The sequence below is a fragment of the Carcharhinus amblyrhynchos genome, chromosome 18 (genome assembly GCF_965287045.1).
Source record: "Carcharhinus amblyrhynchos chromosome 18, sCarAmb.v2.hapA, whole genome shotgun sequence".
Taxonomy (NCBI): domain Eukaryota; kingdom Metazoa; phylum Chordata; class Chondrichthyes; order Carcharhiniformes; family Carcharhinidae; genus Carcharhinus; species Carcharhinus amblyrhynchos.
This window is the reverse complement of record NC_137341.1, coordinates 52886530-52908723: the sequence shown is the minus strand read 5'-3', so window position 1 is coordinate 52908723 and position 22194 is coordinate 52886530. Positions and strand designations below refer to the sequence as shown.

Sequence of the window (22194 nt, the reverse complement as noted above, 5' to 3'; positions counted from 1 at the left end):
AGGAAAGCTTCATTCTGATGAAACGAGTAAAGATATCAGTTGCTACATGAAGCAGTGTGTCTACACACTGCAACTCTTACCGGAATTATTATCAAATATACTCTGGGGCATTAAAGCCATTTTTCCTTGTATTAAACCCCTGAAAAACAAAATACAAAACCCTGGTTGGGTCCCACTTGGAGTCACTGTAAGGAGATCTGGACATCATACTTTAGAAAGGATATATTGTCCTTGGAGGCAGTGCAGTGTAAGTTTACACGATTGATAAGTCCAGGCATTGCAGTGTTAATGTAATTTGATTTATTATTGTCACATGTTTTAACATACAGTGAAAAATATTGTTTCTAGCGCGCCATACAGACAAAGCATACCATTCATAGAGAAGGAAAGGAGACAGTGCAGAATGTAGTGTTACAGTCATTGCTAGGTTGTAGAGAAAGATCAACTTTACACAAGGTAGGTAATTCAAAAGTCTGACAGCAGCAGGGAAGAAGCTGTTCTTGAGTCGGTCAGTACATGACCTCAAACTTTTGCACCTTTTCTTGACGGAAGAAGGTGGAAGAGAGAATGTCCGGGCTGTGTGAGGTCCTTAATTAAGGACCTGCTTTGCTGAACATAGAACATAGAACATTACAGCGCAGAACAGGCCCTTCGGCCCACGATGTTGCGCCGACCAGTTACAAAACAATGACCCACTAACCTAAACCAATCCCTTTTCGTCCATAAACCTATCCACGGATCTCTTAAACGCCCCCAAACTAGGCGCATTTACAACTGCAGCAGGCAGGGCATTCCAGTCCCTCACCACCCTCTGGGTAAAGAACCTACCCCTGACATCTGTCCTATAACTACCCCCCCTTAATTTCAAGCCATGCCCCCTCGTGCTAGACTTCTCCATCAGAGGAAAAAGGCTATCACTGTCCACCCTATCTAAACCTCTAATCATCTTATATGTTTCAATAAGATCCCCTCTTAGCCGCCTTCTTTGCAGCGAAAACAACCCCAAATCCCTCAGCCTCTCCTCATAGGACCTCCCCTCCATACCAGGCAACATCCTGGTAAACCTCCTCTGCACCCTCTCCAAAGCCTCCACATCCTTCCTGTAATGTGGGGACCAGAACTGCACACAGTACTCCAAGTGCGGCCACACCAGAGTTGTGTACAGTTGCAACATAACGCTGCGACTCCTAAATTCAATCCCCCTACCAATAAACGCCAAGACACCGTATGCCTTCTTAACAACCTTATCTACTTGATTCCCAACTTTCAGGGACCTATGTACACATACACCTAGATCCCTCTGCTCATCTACACTATTCAAAGTCCTCCCGTTAGCCCTATACTCGACACATCTGTTATTCCTACCAAAGTGAATTACCTCACACTTCTCCGCATTAAACTCCATCCGCCACCTCTCGGCCCAGCTCTGCAAACTATGACACCCTTCCTCACTATCTACCACACCTCCGACTTTGGTGTCATCAGCAAATTTACTAATCCACCCAACTATACCCTCATCCAGATCATTAATAAAAATTACAAACAGCAGTGGCCCCAAAACAGATCCCTGAGGCACACCACTCGTAACCGAACTCCATGATGAATATTTACCATCAACCACCACCCTCTGTCTCCTATCCGCTAGCCAATTCCTGATCCAATTCCCTAGATCACCCCCAATCCCATACATCTGCATTTTCTGCAGAAGCCTACCATGGTGAACCTTATCAAAGACTGAGGCAGCAGGAAGTGTAGACAAAGTCAATGGATGGGAGGCTGGTTTGTGTGATGGATTGGGCTACATTCACGACCTTTTGTAGTTCTTTGCAGTCTTGGGCAGAGCAGGAGCCCAGACCAAGCTGTGATACAACCAGAAGGAATGCTTTCTATGGTGTATCTGTAAAAGTTGGTGGGAGTCGTAGTTGACATGCCAAATTTCCTTAAACTCCGGAGAAAGTAGAGGTGTTGGTGTGAGTCTAATAAATAAACTTAAAAATTTAAAACATTGCCTACAATGCCATCTGACTTTGTGTCATTAGCAAAATTTAGATATGACTTTTTGTCATTATCCAAATTTTTATTTATGTGAACAATTGAGGGCCTAATACAGATCCTTGTGGGACACCACTAGTCACATCCTATCAAACTGAGTACCCACCCAGTATCCCTATTTACTGTCATCTGCCACTCAACCAATTTCCCAAACAAATTCTCATACGCAGTGGCTCAAATTGAGTTGGTGCACTTAATGACTCCACTAGTAATCATGCATGTCACTCAAAAGATGCAAACACATACCAAATTTCTACGTTTCCTACTTTAGCGAGTGTGACATGTGCAAATTATGGAAACAGTGCCAGCGACAGACTGCCTGTTGCCTTTCATTTCAGTTTTTTCTTTATCAGAGATACATCCAGTCCCGACAGGAAACATATTTGTGACCGTCAGCACAGTCAGTCTTTATAAATAGAAGCCACTCAATAACATTTCCGTGCGTCCATCCCTAATGCCTTGATCTTTACAATATGGTTCACTTTTAGGGGGGGAAATTATTCCAAAGTGCACCAAATAAGGAAATGTCCCAGTGATTGTGCAGAGAGGGCCGGAGATAGGTAATCTCTTTGAAGAGAGGCAGGAAGTAAAAACTGTATGACACTGGCCACAAAGTAATGCCTTATTCCTGAGGGAAAAAAAAACATACCTCTACGGACATTTAGTACCTCTGGAAAAAACATAAGTTCTGAAAGAAGAGGAAAAATCAATTGCTCGGATTTAAATACGTTCCAAAATTCAATGTTGGCGTAGCTTTTTGATTGTTTTCAGGAACAGAAAGATAAGGAGCTTTTCGGAAAGGTACATTGTGCTTCTTTCTCAGGATAAAGTCTGTCTCTGGATCACTTCCAATTTTCTGTTACCAAATCCTATCAGATTCAAGTTGAATTATTTTGAATCCCTTGAGCTGAAATGGGTGGGAAGTAAAAACTTCTTGTAATTTTATGTATTTTAAACAACACTTTTCCTGTAGTGGGGTTAGGCATGTTCCATTGTTGGCTTTGTTTGCCACAGATATTAGGCTCTTGAACAAAAAATTACAGCACAGGAACAGGCCCTTCGGCCCTCCAAGCCTGCACCGACCATGCTGCCTGACTGAACTAAAACCCCTTATCCTTCCGGGGACCATACCACCACCCCATTCCCATCCTATTCATATATTTGTCAAGACGCCCTTTAAATGTCACTACTTCCCCCGGCAGCGAGTTCCAGGCACCCACCACCCGCTGTGTAAAAATAAAAAAACTTGCCTTGTACATCTCCTTAAACCCTGCCCCTCGCACCTTAAACCTGTGCCCCCCCCCAGTAATTGACTCTTCCACCCTGAAAGAAAGCTCCTGACTATCCACTCATTCCACGTCCCTCGTAATCTTGTAGACTTCTATCAGGTCACCCCTCGACCTCTGTCGCTCCAGTGAGGAGAAACCAAGTTTCTCCAACCTCTCCTCGTAGCTAATGCCCTCCATAGCAGGCAACATCCTGGTAAATCTTTTCTGTACCCTCTCCAAAGCCTCCACATCCTTCTGTTAGTCTGGCGACCAGAATTCAACACTACATTCCAAGTTCAGTCAAACTAAGGTTCTATAAAGCTGCAACATGACTTGCCAATTTTTAAACTCCGTGCCCCAGCCGATGAAGGCAAGCGTGCCGTATGCCTTCTTGACTACCTTCTCCACCTGCATTGCCACTTTCTCTTGTTGGAATTGCTTTTGATGCAGAACTAGTTGAGAATAAGGGTAGAAGTTAGTTCAGTGACAAAGGTGATTTTTAAGTAAATGATAAAGATTCCTGGTTTCTTGTGCTAATTGACATTGAATGATGTAGACAATTATCTTTGAAGCTTTACCGTGAGTGAAGGTACTTGCCTGGGTTGTAAAGAGAGGTTGCCTAGGGCTGGGGTTGCTTTCCTTGGAGCAGAGAAGGCTGAGAGGGACCTGACTGAGGTGTACAAAATTTGAGGAACATAGAATTGAGAGGAAGAAACTTTTCCCCATTATAGATGGGTCAATAACCAGGGGGCAGAGATTTAAAGTATGGGGCAGAAGACTCGGAGGGGAATTAAGAAAGGATTTTTCACCCTGTGGATGGTGGGAATCTGCCTGAAAGGGTGGTAGAGACAGGAACCCCCCACATTTAAATGAGCACTTGAAATACTATAGCATCCAGAGCAAGTACTGGAAAATGGGATTAGAATAAATAGGTGCTTGATGGCTGGCGTAGACACGATGGGCCAAAGGGCCTCTTATGTGCTATAAAACTCTAGGGCATGATCTTACTGGCCATTCACGTCACACTCCTGCTGCAGTGAGGTTGGAGAATTTTGTGTTCTGACAAAATCTCTGTTCACTGTGGTGGGATGGGAAAATCCCACCACTGAACGGTTAGAAGATTCCAGCCATTGACTTCATTTTGGTAGGACAAACCTGAATGCAGATTACAGGGTCAACAGCAGGGTTCTGAGGAATATGGAGGGACAGAGAGATCTTCAGGTTCATATCCACAGACCTCTGAAGACTGCCACTCAAGTGAAGAAGGCTTATAGAGTGTGAGCGTTTATTAACAGGGGGTTTGAGTTTAAGAGCCGTGGGGTTATGCTGCAACTATACCCGGCCTTGGTGAGACCACGTTTGGAATATTGTGTGCAGTTCTGGTCACCTCACTATAAGAAGGATGTGGAAGCATTGGAGAAAGTTTTTATGAGGAAAGGTTGAGGGAGCTGGGGCTTTTCACTTTAGAGCGGAGGAGGATGAGAGGCGACTTAATCGAGGTTTATAAGATGATGAGAGGGATAGATAGAGAAGATGTTCAGAGGTTATTTCCTAGGGTGGATGTAGCTGTAACTAGGGGGCATAACTATAAGGTTCATGGTGGGATATAGATTCTTCACTGAGTGTCTACTGCTGTGATAGTGGAGTTGGACGCTTTAGGAACTTTCAAACGGTTATTGGATAGGCAGATGGAGCACACCAGAATGATGGGGAGTGGGATAGCTTGATCTTGTGTTCAGACATAGCTCAGAACAACATTGAGGGCCAAAGGGCCTGTACTGTGCTGTACTGTTCTATGTTTATTAACTCTAACAGAGACCTTCCCATTACTAACCTGTAAAATATTGACTATTTTTGTGGGTAAGTAAATTGCCCAAGTCTTTGAGATACTACATGAGAATCTATTCCAATAATGAAAGATGAGTAAATGTTGCAGCTACCTGAGAGTGGCACCTTCCATCTATCCACTAAACAGCAATCCAGCTCCTCAATATTTGTGTATCGAGTTGACCCAACTGTGTTGTATATTTGATTCTAAGACGGAGGCTGTGGTTTAGGGCCTGACCCCTTAATTTGATCATATAATCTAGGCCGGCAACGCAGCCTGGTACTGCGGCAATAATGAGGAATCAGAGGGTATATACCTACTTTAAACGTATGTGTTGTTCATAGAATCTGTACAGTGCAGAGGGAGGCCATTGAGTCTGCACTGGCCACAATCACACCCAGACCCTAACCCCCTGTAACCTCATGCCCCCTAATCTCCTGATACTAGGATCAATTTAGCATGGCCAATCCACCTCCTTTGGAGTGTGGGAGGAAGCTGGAACATCCGGAAGGAACCCACACAGACATGGGGAGAACATGCAAACTCCACACAGTGACCCAAGGCTGGAATTGAACCCAGATCCCTGCAACTGGTGAGGCAGCAGTGCTAACCACTGTGCTGTGGTGTTTCCCCCTTCCCACCGTCATCCCCACACCCACCGCGTTGTTGTGGTTGTGCCTTTCCTTTTTGATGAAATATGAAGATTAAGTTGGAATGTTCCATTAGATTAAAGATTCTGTTTGATTATTTGAGGACAAACAAGGAAGGAATTCTACAATGTCCTGGACAACATTCCTCCTTCCAGCCGATTAACGGGTCAATCATCTCTCTGTTATTCTGGGCATTGAATTGTGCACATTATAAATGATCTATGGGAGTAATTTTGTTGTATGTGAGATGCTTGGATACATGGGCCAAAAATCCAGCAGACCATTTAAAGGCCAGTTGAGCTCAGGTGGAAATTTCTGATCTGGGGAGGGGAGGGGGAGGGGGAGGGGGGGGGGGTGGTCACGGGGGCACATGGCAGGAGAATCCCACCCACTGTACGACAGTGCACTAAAGGAGGTCTTAAGATATCAAAAATCAATGGATAGTGTGATTCTTATCACTTAGACATCAGCAAAGTCTTAGTCAGTGTATCAATTTTAAGTTCTTTATTGAAATGTGAACAAAACCAGCTTATCCCTAACCAGGGCAGCACAGTGGTTAGCACTGCTGCCTTACAGTGCCAGGGACCCGGCTTCGATTCCAGCCTCGGGCCACTGTCTGTCTGTGTGGAGTCTGCACGTTCTCCCCACGTCTGCGTGGGGTTCTTTCCTCCCACGCTCCAAAGATGTGCAGGTTGGGTGGATTGCCCATGCTAAATTGCCCATTGGTGTCAGGGTTATGGAGATAGGGCCTGAGTGGGATTGTGGTTGGTGCAGACTCGATGGGCTGAATGGGCTCCTTCGGCACCATAAGGATTCCATGATTCTCATTTCCCTTGAGAAAGTGTTGATGAGGCATCACCTTGCGCAGTGACAATGACGCACGGTGCTTTTAGGAATGGAATTCCACGATTTTGAATGCAATGCAAATGAGCTGTGAGGTTATTTTTATGTGGATAAAGATAATGGGGTTCTGGCAGTGTTTTATGGGCAACTAAATACTCAGGACATCTCTTGACAAAAGGGTCTTCTCACCTGAGGGGAGAGAAACAACAAAAAATGAACAGTTAAAAACCTCAACTCAGTTACCTGACTGAAAATGAAACAAGGTTAATAGTTTTTAGGATCTTGGGCTGGAAGAGTTATTGTGTTTGGCTCGCCTCAATGATCCAGCTTCACTCCACAATCTCCTGTCGACTAAGAGGGCAGGCCTGGGGTCCAGCTGGAGACAGAGAGAGAGAGAGGTATTGGTTTAACTTCTCCTGGTCTTGCAATCTTTCCTGTTTAATTTTGCCTGTGAAAGTGCAGTGACTAACACACACACACAGAAATTGCCCAAGTGTCTGGTGGTTCTTGTGCCCTTAAGAAAAGGTTCATGAATTTGGAGCTCTGTAGAAATCCAGAGGCTGTAAGGTATCCTGGGAATCCAGATGCTCTAATACCAGGAAACTCAAGGACATGACTGGTCCGAGCAGAGAGACTTTGCCTTTTATGGTGTTGCACAATTCTGCAGGCATGCTGTGGACATTATTCATCTCCATCCTAACACAGGCTGAACCCGTGCCAAAGTTAGAAGTGAAACCCTGACAAAAAATGCTTTTTAAAAACACAGTTGATAATTACATACAAAAGAAAACCAAGCTGATGGGAAGAAAAATTAAAATGAGCGCACAGAAGGATGAAGAGTTACTTTAAGGTGGTAGAATTAACCATAGGTAAAAAGCGCAAATGCTTAAACTGTTTGTGCCAATGGGGTTTGCTGTTTTACTGACAGGAACGAGACTCACTCTCCCTCCTTTTTAAAATGGGGGAGGTGGAGGCAGGAACAGCGCGTCTGAGCTCCAGGGCCAGTGGGAAAGATGAGCGAATGTCAGTCGTGGGGGAGGTGGGTGATTTCTTTGTTTATTCATTCACGGGACACGGATATTACTGGTTTCTCGTGCCTAGTTGCCCTTGAAACTGAATGGCTTGCTGGACCATTTCAGAGGGCAGTCGAGAGTCAACCACATTGCTGTGACTCGAGTCACATGTAGGGCAGACCAGGTAAGGACGGCAGATTTCCTTCCCTAAACGACATTAGTCAAACAGATGGGGGTTTTTCTGACCATCAACATTGATTTCATGGTCATCAGTAGATTCTTTAATTCCAGGTATTATTTTGTTGAATTCAGATTCCACCATCTGCCGTGGTGGGATTCGAATCCGGGTCCCCAGGAAGTTAACTGAGTTGCTGGATTAATCGTCTAGTGATAAAACCACAAGACCATCAATGATTTAATCCAGAAACTCCAGCGGTCTGGAGATCATCTGCTTTCCCCCCCCCCACCAACTGCTTGCAGTGAGGATCTCGGCCAACTGGCAAATCGACAAAGGTGAATCTGTAGCAGGCAAGAGAGGACAGGCTTCAGTTAACTGGTTTTAATCCTGCACCCCGCACACGCGCACACACACACACACACATACACACATACACACACAGACGCACACACACACTCTCCACTCAGCAAGGGGGGCAGAATGTTAAAATTGCAGACAAGTGGTTTTGGGATCGGAGTCTGAGATTTTTCGATCAGACTGGTGTGCGGAGTGGTGTGCGGAGTGGCAGTAATGTCTGGGTCTCCTGTACAGGGGCGAGTCTGGAGCTGGGAAAACAGAAAACACGAAGAAAGTCATCCAATACCTGGCCGTGGTCGCCTCTTCCCACAAGAGCAAGAAAGATGCCAGCGCTATCGTAAGTCAATCTCTTTGTTCAAGTTTTCTCGTTGTCAGCTAACATTTCCGCTCAGAATTGCTTCCAAACATCAACAGGAGATTCTGGAAAGCTCCAGAACTGGCATTCACCATTGAACTTCTAGTGAGTGTGATGACCCCTGATAACTGAATATTGTTTGATTTTATTTTGCACATCATAGTCATCATCAGGGAATGGACCGAACATGACCAGCTCAGCATTGTTTAGTTGGAATTGAACATCCAGTCACTACATTCACAGTTAAATTCAGACATTCAGAGGTTGCTGTCTAAGTTACCCTGCTCCTGCAGTGACACAGCAAGAAGTCTCACAACACCAGGTTAAAGTCCAACAGGTTTATTTGATAGCAAAAGCCACTAGCTTTCGGAGCACTGGCTGCCCTTTCATCGTGTGAAATAAACCTGTTAGACTTTAACTTGGTGTTGTGAGACTTCTTACTGTGTTTACCCCAGTCCAACACCGGCATCTCCACATCATGACTGCAGCAACTGCACAAACAGTACCTTCCCATTCAAAGCCATTAAACAGTAAATATTAAGGCTTGTCCATTCTAGTATAAGTCCCATTTTAATAATACAAGTCTTAATTACTGCCAAATAACCTATCTGGCATTGAAAATTAACATTTATAAGTGCGGAATCCATTCCTTTGGGTTTTAATTATTTTTGGAGATTTAAAACAAATTGAAATAATGATTTAACTGTTCTCGTTCTCTCGTTCTTTCTCTCTGCCTTTTGCATTTTGTGCTTATTTGAAATTGAATTTGATATTCTCATTGACTCTTCCTGGTTGTGACTGTGTTGATCATTAATGACTCCTCTTTGGTTTGGGTGGGGAGGCACACTGTTGCTTGTCCTGTTCACAGGTCTGGGTGTCCTGTGGAGGAGGTGACGCGTTGTTTTTGGGTAGGTGGCTGACAGGAATTTTTAATGCAAAGGCTCGTAGACAGTCCACATTTAGCCACCCAGCACTCTGAGCAAAATCCAACCCAAAATGAAAATAACCTGTTGCAAATAGAAAAGCTACCATTGTGCCATGTTTGAATTTACTTTAGAACAATCTGTGTTGCTTGGACTGACGGAAATGAATGGTGGAGAATGGAACTCTTTGCGTTTTCAGGCACTTGACGCCAGGATCAAATATTTCCAAATCCAGTGAAACACACCCAGGTTCTGTTTAAAGATTTCTCTACGGTACCTGACAGTGACCATTGACAATCCCCCAGCTGTAATCCAACTGGAGCAATGAGAGACTAATTTTCAATGATTCAATTTTGCTTTGCCACTGTCTGAACTTTTTAAAAAGGACCTGACTGAACCAATCTCAACTTCAAAGACTGAGAATTGCCCCTTTTTTTGAGGAAAACGCAGAAAAAGGGGCCCAGAAGCTGCAAGGGTCCATAGACAGTACCGTCCTCAGCCTTGGGTGACCTCCACACCTGTACGGACCAGTCCCAGCGGATAACGCTCCTGTCTCCCGTTTGCTGCCGAGAAAGAGCGACTGGAGTCAGAAGCAACGAGATTCTAGAACTGGACGGGATGTCTCTCCACAATACAGTGAGAGGCAAGCACATCCGCACTGTACTTGAAGTCATCATGTCCACCCCCAGACAAGGCCACCAAAACAGGCAAAACATGGACCGTCTTCCAAGAAGTGCCAAAAATAAATACTCGCAAAGGACCATATGAGTAAACCCTGGGGTACCTTTGGCTTGTGCCATTTTTCAAAGGGTACCCAGAGTGGCATCCATCTGGATGACTTTTAATCTCCAAATCTATCGCAAAAGAAGCGAGAGTGTGGAACCTTCGACGCCAGGTGGTGGCTGAAGCGATTTGCATACATTTAAGTTGAAACTAAACAAGTTTATGACAGGGAAGAGAATATAGAGAGTTAGGATGATTGATCTAGATGAGGAAAGATGAGGCTAGACTTGTGCATAAACGTGTTATGGGCCTATTGGGCTAAATATCCAATGGAATGTGCATCATAAATCCAACAGAATCAAAGTTGCTGCAGGGAGTTTATTTTGTATATTGTGTTTTGCAAGTGGGACTAATTATTACTTTTTAAAGGCTATCACAGTGGTTAGCACTGCTGCCTCACAGCACCAGGGACTCAAGTTCAATTCCAGCCTCGGGTCACTGTCTGTGTGGAGTTTGCACCTTCTCCCCGTGTCTGTGTGGGTTTCTTCCCACACTCCAAAGATGTTTGGGTTAGGTGGATTGGCCCTGCTAAATTGCCCCTTAGTGTCAAGGGAATGAATAGGCTGAATACATCAGGTCATACCAAACCTGGCAACCTTGGAGGCACCTTCAGCATAAAGAGATCAGGAACGATTGTGGCAAATGCCACAAGAGAAATACTTTGCAAATATCAAATAATTGCTGTCAGCCAATATACTAGACCGTTGTGACCTTGAGGCCACCCATTATAATCTGTGACACCTCCCGCTGTGGAATAGGAGCGGTAATTTCACTGGGATGATGGGATGGAATGTCCAATTGCACATGCATCACGAATCTTAATGGATGCAGAAAGGAAATATGTCCGGATTGAAAAACATGGCCTGACCATAGTGTTTGTGGGGGGGAGAAAAGTTCCTCCAGTACATCTATTGTCAGCATTTCACCATAGCAACCAATCGCAAACCTTTGCTGGGCCTCTTCAAAGAAGAGAAGCTGATTCCTCCCATTGCGTCAACCGGGATTCATCACTGGGCGCTGTTATTGAGGTATATGGATATACCTCAGAACTTTATCCAGGGAGACATAGTACCAACGTGGATTCCACTACCCACCAGACTACCTTTCCCTCTGAAGATGGATGAAGTTGTCATATCTCTGGACGTCATGGATACTCTGCTAGTATCTGCCAAGCAAATCCAGGCATTGACCCAAAAGGACCTCCCCAAAAGTAGGGGAGTCTAAAACGAGAGGGCATTGGTTTAAGGTGAGAGGGGAGAGATACAAAAGTGTCCAGAGGGGCAGTTTTTTCACAGAGGGTGGAGAGTGTCTGCCAGAGTGGTAGAAGCGGGTACAATTTTGTCTTTTAAAAAGCTTTTAGATAGATACATGGGTACGATGGGTATAGAGAGATATGGGCCAAACGTGGGTAATTGGGATTAGTTTAGGGGTTTAAAAAAAAAATCTGTGGCGTGGAGAAGTTGGGCCAAAGGGCCTGTTCCATACTGTAAACCTCTATGACTCTATGATATGCTGATGAATCTAGGTCATGTCGTCCCAAGTGGTGGATCACCAGGGGCACCCTAAAGAGGATTTGAAACCTTATCTCATTAAATATCAGGAGTTGAGTTTAGAAGGTGGTATCATCTAGCGGGGAGCCCGGGTGATGAACCTGCATCCAGGCTAATACTTCAAGAATTGCACAATGGCCACCCAAGGAATTTCTAAGATGGAAATACTTGCAAGGAGCTGCGGCTGGTGACTTGGCATAGACACTGATATTGAAAACCTGGTTAAGTGTGCAGTTTTGGTCTCCTTTTCTGAGGAAGGATGTTCTTGCTCTTGAGGGGGTTGCAGTGAAGGTTTACCAGGCTGATTCCAAGGATGGCGGGACTGATGTATGAGGAGAGATTGACCAGGTTAGGATTGTTTTCACTGGAGTTCAGATGAATGATGGGGAGATCTCATAGAAACTTACAAAATTCTAACAGGACTAGACAGGGTAGATGCAGGGAGGATGTTCCCGATGGTGGGGGAGTCCACAACCGGGGGTCGTTGTCTGGGGATATAGAGTAGCCATGATGTGGAGATGCCGGCGTTGGACTGGGGTGGGCATAAGAAATCTCTCAACACCAGATTAAAGTTCAAGTTTATTTGGTAGCACGAGCTTTCAGAGTCTCGCTCCTCCTTCAGGTGAGTGAGGAGTTGTGTTCATACATAGACACCAACTCAATTTACAAGGTAATGGTTGGAATGCTGGTCTTTACTGGTGATCAAGTCTTCAAGGTACAGACAATATGAGTGGAGAGAGGGTTAAGCACAGGTTAGAGGCTGGACACCCCATTTATCTTGTAAAGTGAGTTGGTGTCCATTTATGCCCTGTTTGTGAACGCAACTCCTCACTCACCTGAAGAACGAGCGAGACTCTGAAAGCTTGTTGGATTTTAACCTGGTGTTGTGAGACTTCTTACTGTGATATAGGGCAGACCATTTATGATGGAGCTGAGGAGACATTTCTTCATCCAAAAAGTGGTGAGCCTGTGGAATTCATTACCCTTGGGAACAGGCAGGGAGACCCAGAGCGCGAATACATGTAGATATAGCCCCATGTTTTTATGCCCATTGCGCCCATTCAGAATGGAGCGATGTGCACCAGACCCCCTCCACTGCCTCTTTCAATACCCTAGAGAAACTCCGGCAATCTTTTACTACAAATGGCATACCCAAGATTCTCGTGACAGACAATGGGACCCCGTTAACCAGCGGGGAGCTTCAGATCTTCATAAGTATGAACAGAGAAAGGCACGTTCACACGGCACCAACCTGGCCTTGCAAGTGGTCTAGACATTCAAAAGTGACATGAAGAAAGAAACCACAAGTTCCCTGGATGTAAAGCTCCTTTTTAGCTATTGGACTTTGCTACGCATGGCAACAGAATACCCCGGTGGAGCTATTGATGGGCTGACTCCTTCAGGCTGACCGTTCTAGTTACAAGTCCAGAAAAGTGGCTGTGATGGCCTGAGGCTGGATAGAGGCAGGAGATACAGTCCACATGAGGAACTTTAGAAACGGTTCTCTGTGAATTCTGGGAGGTTTTCTCCAGAAAACGGGACTGGTGTCATACAAGGTAAAAACCAGGGAAAGACCTTAAAGAAACAGGTGGGTCACCTCCTACACAGGGAACCCACTGCAGTGTTTGTGTACAATGTTTACATATCTTTTCCTGTTTTATCAATCATTTTTTGAGATTTTTGTTAAGCTGAGTGGGTTTTGGGTTGTGCTCAGTTGGAAATTCCCCAAATGCTCCAGTCGTGAGGCCTGGAAAACTTTTAATTCCCAGGCAAAATTCCTGACTGGTGGGAAGGTGCAGGAGCCAACACCACAAGGTAGGTGATGGGACCAGCTTCAGATTCATCTGTTTGAATTCCAGTTTCAAACTTTGTGTTTGGTGGAATTTGTCCAAGAAAACAGGAAGAAGCCCTCATCAGGGTGTCACGGTACCGGCCCAATTTCACTGTCCTGCCTGCCACGGGGAACTGTGCGGGTGAGAGGCAGACCATGGTAAGGTCCACTGACCTTGGGTGGGATTTTATGGTTTTGGGATGAGCTGGAAAATCCCTCCCCTTAACTCAGCACGGATCCACTCCTGGATCATCTTTTTCCTAATTCAGGTTGATACCACACTAACCATAAATTTTACAACCATCGTACAATCTAATGTTCTGGCATCAATCTAACAATCTAAGAGAATGGGACTGGTTTGCTGGTGATCTCAACAAAGCAGACTTAGCCACCCGCTGTCCAACTGCAGAGTTAGCCATCCAAGGAATGTGCGAGTGATACCAGGGTTTCATTTGATGCCTTGGACAAGAGTTATTTTTCTGTTTGTGACTTCAGTTCTAGGCAGAGCTATCACCAGAACAACAATGTTTAAAGTGTTATGTTTATTTTAGTGGAGCACGGCTTTGTGTCACCTGTTCAAACACATTTTTTAAAAATATCTAAAATGTATCATTCATGGGGTGTACCACAAAATTAACAATGTTATTGATTGTTGTTCTCCTTCATTGTGCTGTGATGTAGCCACTAGGACTGGTTGCATCCATTTCTCTTTGTAAGTGGTTTATAAGAGGATGAATAAGAATCAGGGGTTAACCAGAGTTTTATTCCCTCCCACTGGAAGTGTTTGGACATCGCTTGGCACGAACATGGCTGAGATACCACCTGGAGATGCCTACCTTTCTTCATTCTAGACATTCCTCGGGTTAAATGCACATCTGAAATGGTGTCACTGGACTTTGGGATGAGGTTGATTTCTGTGTTTATAGAGAATTACCTGACCTTTATTACTCTACTGATATATTTATTTTGTACCATATTATCCAACTACAGCAAGATCCCGGTTTTGCATACGTGAGTAATTCAGAATGTTCGATTTATGTGTTTCGAGCACAAAGTACATACTGCACGTTATTCCTGCACAGAATCTTGATGTTGAGGTCAAAGAAGGTGTCACTCACTCCACGGATAAACCGAAATACAACAACAGCACAGTAGCACAAAGGGTTGCATGCTTTTATAAAGTTCATTTAAAGTGGTCTTTATCAGTTACTAGGCAATATTTTGCCACTTCATCCCCAAACTCAATTCATTCAACCTGCAAGGGCCATGAAAAGCGAAGACTGGAACATTTCGCTGTTCCAATCTTCACCTCTTATCCAAATGTCTTTCCATTTGCAAAATGTTCACAGTTTATTGGCAATAAACCTGGCTTGAAAGGAGAGGAAAAAAAAAAGCTAGGGCTACAAGTAGGAGGAATCAGGATATTGAATTCAATGATCAAAATGAATGGCTGAGAAGGCTTGAAGGGCCAAATGGCCTCATCCTGCTTCTAGTTTCCATGTTTCTATCCACCTCTATTTGTGCCACTAATTGTTTGGTCTTTTTGGAATGGCAGAGAAGGGCCAAATGGCCTACTCCTGCTTCTAATGTCTAAGATCACAACTTTGAAAGTCACCTTCAGGGATGTAGTGACAGACATGTTACCATTCTCTCCAACATGATAACCAAATGTTCCCTGCAAAAGCGTAACCCAAGCCTCCTGGCGCAAGGGTTAAGTGAGTCCTCCATTGAGGGGGATGCCTGGGGCATTCTGGTATTTTGTGCCACTGTTATTTGCCCAGGAACGGTGGGGGGGGAAACAATGGAAATTATTATCTGTATTTACACACAGGCCTTGCTGGTTGAATTTGAGTTTAGACAACAAACTGGAATCAGGATTGTTGTGAAATAAAACCCGCAACAACCGTAACCACCTTAACTGAAGGAAGGACATCTGCATGGCTTTAATCGACGCTACTGCATTTATCTTCAATTCTGATCTATCAACTGGCTTGGTAGCTTGTCGTTGCTGCAATTGTTCATTGCTATTCAATAAGCTCTCCGATGCAAACGTAAATCTGCAGTAATGTAAGCTTGACATCTTGGTGCATTTTGTGAGCTAAACCTTGGTCTGGTAACTAACTGCTAAACCTTCTCTTACACTGAAATAGTGCAATGGTAAACAATCTTCCCAATTAAATCCGTGATTCACTTCTGGATATTGAATACAGGCCTAGCGGGTAGCACAGTGGTCAGTACTGCTGCCTCACAGCGCCAGGGACCCGGGTTCCAATCCCGGCTGTCTGTGCAGAGTCTGCATGTTCTCACCATTATCTGTGTGGGTTTCCTCCCAGGCGCTCTAGTTTCCTCCCACAATCAGAAAGATGTGCTCTTGGGTGCATTGGCCATATTAAATTCTTCCTCAGTGCACCCAAACAGGCACCAGAGTGTGGCAACCAGAGACTTTTCACAGTAAGTTCATTGCAGCGTTAACATATGCCTACGTGTGACTAATAAATAAATAACAGTTCATCGAACTGAAAATTTGATTAAACGATAAAATATCAAATCTGATGATACAAGCTAGGGGGAGCACAGTGCTATTGTCACTGGATTAGTAATCCTGGGACCCCGAGCAAGATTAGGGACCCAGATTCAAATCTTCCCCATGGCAAATAGTGGAATTTGAATTCAATAATAATCTGGAATTAAGAATCTACTAAGGACCGTGAAACCATTGTCAATTGTTGGAAAAACCCATCTGGTTCATGAATTTCCTTTCGGGAAGGAAATCTGCCATCCTTACTCGGTCAGGCCTACCTGTGACTCCAAAGCCACAGCAATGTGGCTGACTTTCAAATTCCCTCTGAAATGGAGGGCAGTTAGGGACTTAATTAAAGCCCAGCATAATTTTTAATAAATGCAAACAAGATGTATAATTTCAGGTTCTGTTTTATGTGAGGTTAATTTTTTTTTGCCATCTGAAGTCAAAAAGACAGTTTCTGGATAACTCCAAACAAAAAGAGTCACAATTTGATCATTTTTAACTTTGAGGAAGTGAGTTTGTCCCTTTTAATCTAATATTGAAGAAATAGCGCTCAGCTGGTCAATTTACCGTGTTAGCTTCATGCAGATTGGGGAGTTAGCTGATCTCAGCCAGAGGATGATGCCCTCGGCAGACCAGAGGGCTGAAAATTGTCCAGTTTCTGGTTGATGATTGGCCATGATTGAAATGAATGGGGGAGCAGACTCGAAGGGCCAGTTGGCTGACCCCTGCAAGAGAGTGTGAGGGAACCCGTGGCTGAATCATCTTCCAAAACTCTGGAGTGTCAGTATCTTCAGGAAAGTCCGGAAAGAAATTGGGAAGGATTGTTTACAGTAATTTGGTCCAATCCAATAAATCTGGAACCTTTTTTTCTGCACCATTTGAAACAATAAACACAAATATTTGAGAGGATGTTCTTATCACAATGTACTGCAAATGCTGATGCTCTGGCAGGTAGATGTTGTGTGCCTAATTCTTCTTGCATCTTTTTAACCAGTTGTAACCACGTGACAATGCATGTGTATCGTTTCTGTAATCATTTAATGATGGTTTCAATATTCATTTTTCTCAGCCAGAAAAATGAATTCTATTAACATCCTTTTAGAAAATGCTGCATAGTGGCTGCCTGCAGTCAGATATGTAACTAAATTGTGCTCATTTTAGATAAGCAGTCATTAAAAATTTAATATGTTAGAACATTTCCATTTCTTTTTGTGCTTGGTCATTGCAATGTTTTCTTCCTAACCATAATTAAAAATCCTGGCAAGGCATTTAATTTAGCAACAACTCTCTCTAAGCTCTCGAAAGGTTAGCAAACAATATGTTTACATGTTGTGCCTTGACTCGGACTGAGATTTCCCATCTGAACACCAAGCAACGGGAAGGAGGTTTTAAACTGGAGGTGCTTCCTACAAGACTGGGCTGATCTCTTTCCCACAGCGCAAGAGCCACGTGGAGTGTTGGCTTAGCTCAGTCGGTTGGATGGCTGGTTAGTGATTTCAGAACGACGTCCACAGTGCAAGTTTGATTCCCGTGGTGTTCATGAAGGCTCTGCCTTCTCAAACTCTCCTGAGGTGTGGTGATCCTCAGGTTAAATCACCACCAATCACCTCTTTTCCCCCCCTTCAAAGGTTCATCTAGGACTATGGTGACATCACCAAAGGCTATGTAAACAGGCGTGGCTATGGAATAAGATTCCTGAAGGACATCGAGGCTAGGTCCTGGCAGTGGAAGTAAGCTTGGCACAGCCAAAACTGGACACAATTTCTTGAGGACCTGCTTGTGCTAAAGACGCTTCAGCAATCTGTGTTTTTATTAGTGGCTCGATTTATTGTAGGTTCCTTTTGGAACTTTGATCAAATGCCAGCTATTTTAATCGCAAATTATTATTCGTGTGGCTAAGATTCAAGGCCATTATAACGTTAAGAGACACAACAGCTGATGTGATATTATGATGTGGTAACAGTGAATTGGGAAAACTATTAGAAAACAACAGAAAAAACCTCAATCGAAAAGCAGAAAACTGCAAATGCGCAAGATCCGAAATAAAAGCTGAAAATACTCAGCAGGTCAGGCAGCATCTGTGGAGAGAGAGGGGGTGTTAACTTTTCTGACCTTGCATCAGAATTGGAAAAAATTGGAGATGTAAAAGATTTTGAGTAAAGCTGGGTGGAACAAGGGCAAACACCAAGTCTGTGATCCATAGAACCATTGTGCAGAAGAGGCCCTTCGGCCCAGCGGGTCCACATCAACATGCGAAGAACACCCGACTTGGCACCAAATCCCTTTTACCTGCACTTGGCCCACAGCCCTGAATGTTTTGACATGCCAAGTGCTTTTTAAAGGTAAAAGCAAAATACTGTGGATGCTGGAATCTGAAACAAAAACAGAAAATGCTGGAAAATTTCAGCAAGTCTGACCAGCATCTGTGGAGAGAGAATAGAGCCAATGTTTCCAGTCAGAGCTCTGACGAAGGGTCACCCAGACTCAACGTTGTCTCTATTCTCTCCCCACAGATGCTGTCAGACCAGCTGAGATTTTCCAGTATTTTCTGCTTTTGTCCTTTTTTCAGGGAAAAAAAAGGACTACCCTCCCAGGCAGCACATTCCAGACCGTCTGGGTAAAAAAGCTTTTTCCTCAACCTCCTGCCCCTCATCTTGATCCTGTGTCCCCTCGTGACTGACCCTTCAACTAAGGGGAACAGCTGCTCCCTATCCACTCTGTCCATGTCCTCCTCAATTTGTACACCTCGATCAGGAAGCAGATTGAGTGAGTGACGAGGGGAGATTGAGTGAGTGACGGTAGGGTTGTTGGTCTTCAAGGGACAAAGAAAATAGTGATGAGGCAAAAAAATTCCCAGATGAATGGAAGCTGCCGACTGAAAGCCAAATGAAAAGCTGAAAGTGTAAACTAAAGGCAACAATATCGGTGCTATGGTGGGGGTGTGGAGATTAGTCTAACATTGTTGAGTTCAGTATTGAGTCCGGAAAGCTCTGGGATCCTCGAGCTTACATTAAACTCCACTGGAACAAGGTCGAGGACAGGGATGTGAGAGAATTAAAACGGCAGGTTTCTGAGCAGGAATTTTTTTTTGTTGTTTCTTCCCTTACCTCCAAATTCAAAACCTGCACGACAAAGAACAGCACAGGAACAGACCCATTGGCCCACCAAGCCTGAGCTGATCACGTTGCCCTATCTAGACCAAGTGCCTGTATCCCTCTATTCCCCATCTGTTCGTGAGTCTATCCAGATAAGTCTTAAATGTGGCTAACATATCTGCCTCAACCACCTCACCTGGCAGTGCATTCCAAGCCCCAACCACCCTCTGTATAAAAAAAAACTTCCGCTGCACATCTCCACTGAACCTTTCCCCCCTTATCTTGAACCTGTGCCTACTTGTAATTGTCATTTCTGCCCTGGGGAAAAAGCTTCCAACTATCCATACCCCTCATAATTTTATAAACTTCTATCAGGCCACCCCTTGGCCTCTGTCTTTCCAGGGGGAACAATCCCAGTTTATTCAATCTCTCCTTATACCCTCCATGCCAGGCAACCTCCTGGCAAACCTTTTCTGCTCTCTCTCCAAAGCTTCCACCTCCTTCTGGTAGTCACATCTCTAACTTTTCCCAGTTCCAATTACTTGAAAGATTGATTCCATTTCTCTCCCCCGCAAATGTTGCCTGCAATCCCACTGAGTATTTCCAACATTTTTCTGTTTTTTCTAACATGATCACCCTTGCACAGAGTGACCAGAGATCATACTTTGTTAGGGCAATGCAAAGAATGCTGCAAGCAATTAGCACATGAGTCACTGCCTTAATGTCTCACAGACTAAGATAATCAAATGTAACCCATCTTTCGTTTTAGGGGGAATTAGAAAAGCAACTCCTTCAAGCAAACCCCATTCTGGAAGCCTTTGGAAATGCAAAAACAGTAAAAAATGACAACTCCTCCCGGTTTGTGAGTATTTTTTTTTGCCTTTATGGTTGAGTTTGTGTTGAAGTTCCCACGATTGTACACATCAGAAGTTTCTAATACTTGGTATCTCAGTAACATAGGAGAAAATAAAACCACTACAAAACTCAAAACGTGGCAAAGGGCAGCTTGTGATATAGTGATTTATCTGCGAGTCCGTATCGGTCAGTTTAGCAATGCTTCCAAGATTTGAACAACCAAGTTACAACATACCAATTACTTGTACAGCAATATGGGAACAGTATTAGCCCTTTACTATGGAAGCCATGGAATCCCCATGGTGCAGAAGAAGGCCATTCAGCCCATCGGGTCCGCACCGACTCTCAAAGAGCATCTCACCCAGGCCCCACCCTGCCTGTTTACCATGGTTACTCCACCCAAGGGGCAATTTAGTTTGGCCAACCCACCTAACCCGCACATCTTTGGAGTGGGGAGGAAACCCACCCAGACATGGGGAGAGCATGCAAACTCCAGACAGGCCAGAATTGAACCCGGGTCCCTGGTGCAGTGAGGCAACAGTGCTAACCACTGTGCTACTGTACCAGTCTGCTGACATTCAGAAGAACTGCTCCAAAGGCATGGCACTGCAGTGTGTATTGAAATGCTGCTTCTAGGGACATTCTGCATCTTTCTTGTAAATTTCTTTCAAATTTTGGATCTGATTCAAGAAGATATTTTACAGTAATGATTAAGTATTCTGTTATTGAAAATGCACTGTTTAACATGAGTGCGTGATAAACCTTGTACCATCTTGATCTTCCATCAAAAGGAGTGACACCAATCGCCTGTAATCCCGAGCGATTATGGTTCAGTTCCATTTTGGTAATATCGCAGGAGACCCCTCCCTTGATGGCCATCTCGATGTGGCGGAGAGTCTTGTACGCTCTGACGATCCTTCATTGTGAGCTCCCTGCTCCTGACTATCCCATGACAGCCAGATCGGGCGAGGCACCAGATAAAGCACAGCCCAAAAGGTTGTCAAAAGCAGACCTGGCAAAAGAAGTCTGTGTCTCTCTGTGTCTCCAAAGGCGGCAGAAGTTATGAACAAGACCAGGAACTCTTCATTGCATCCATCAACTTGAGCACTGTGTTGGACTGAGTCAATTGCAAACATCCCCCAAAGGTTTTGGTGCCAGAAAACCTCATCACAATCCTGAAACTGCCTCACTGTGTTGTGGCTGTAATTCTTACCGTGTGAGAGATTTCTAACCAGGGCACCCTCAGGATCTAAACAGGGATTTGGCGAGGCTGTGTGAAACCTTGCTCCCCCTCCCCCATACAATTTCCAATCCATCTAATGGTGAATATTCACCTTTATCAAAGATTAATTGCCCTCTGGTGTGAGTGTTAAATATCAACGAAAACTCTTTAACTTCAGTCACCTCCATGCCATGAATATACTGAGCGATATAGACATGCACATCTCTGGCACTGTGGGAGGAAACTGGAGAACCCAGAGGAAACCCACACAGACACAGGAAGAATGTGCAAACTCCAGACACAGTGACCCAAGCTGAGAATCGAACCCAGGTTCATGATGCTGTGAGGGAACAGTGCTAATCACTGAGCCACCGTCACTCTGGGAATATCTTGATCACTTTCTACGCAGTGGAAGCTGCCTCTCTCAAAATGCGATTATTAGTGAAGAGATGCAACACCGGATCAGCTACACCAGTTCAACTTCTACAGACAGCAGTAACTGTTTGACAACAGATATTTATAAGTCAACAATAGTCCCAGAAGAGAGAGTGTTGCCACACTAGGTGTTGCAGTGAGACCTGGAGTGTGTATTAGTGACATCCTAAAAACATTCTATTGACAATATCTCTGTCACATTCGATGCAGGAGCATGAAACAAATACTAGCGAGCTTCACAAGCACAAGGTGATGGCCTAGTGGTATTATTGCTAGATTTCTCAATCCAGAAGATCAGCTAACGTTCTGGGGAGATGATGGATTTTCACCACGGCAGATGGTGGAATTTCAATTCGATAAAGAAAAATCTGTAATTAAGAATCTACTGATGACCATGAAACCATTATCAATTGTTGGGGAAAACCCATC

At 44.3% G+C, this 22194-nt stretch overlaps 1 protein-coding gene across 3 annotated transcripts in view; it reads left to right on the top strand.

Annotated features, from left to right (window-relative positions):
* Positions 1-22194, top strand: part of myh11b (myosin, heavy chain 11b, smooth muscle) — a 161161-nt gene that overhangs the window by 59279 nt on the left and 79688 nt on the right. For 2 of the 3 annotated variants that reach the window (XM_080207028.1, XM_080207030.1), the window contains exons 5-7: positions 8424-8526; positions 14622-14642; positions 20023-20115. In XM_080207028.1, the coding sequence (XP_080063154.1) occupies positions 8424-8526; positions 14622-14642; positions 20023-20115 (217 nt within the window). The remainder of the gene's footprint in view (positions 1-8423; positions 8527-14621; positions 14643-20022; positions 20116-22194) is intronic. The other variant, XM_080207029.1, reaches the window with a different exon arrangement.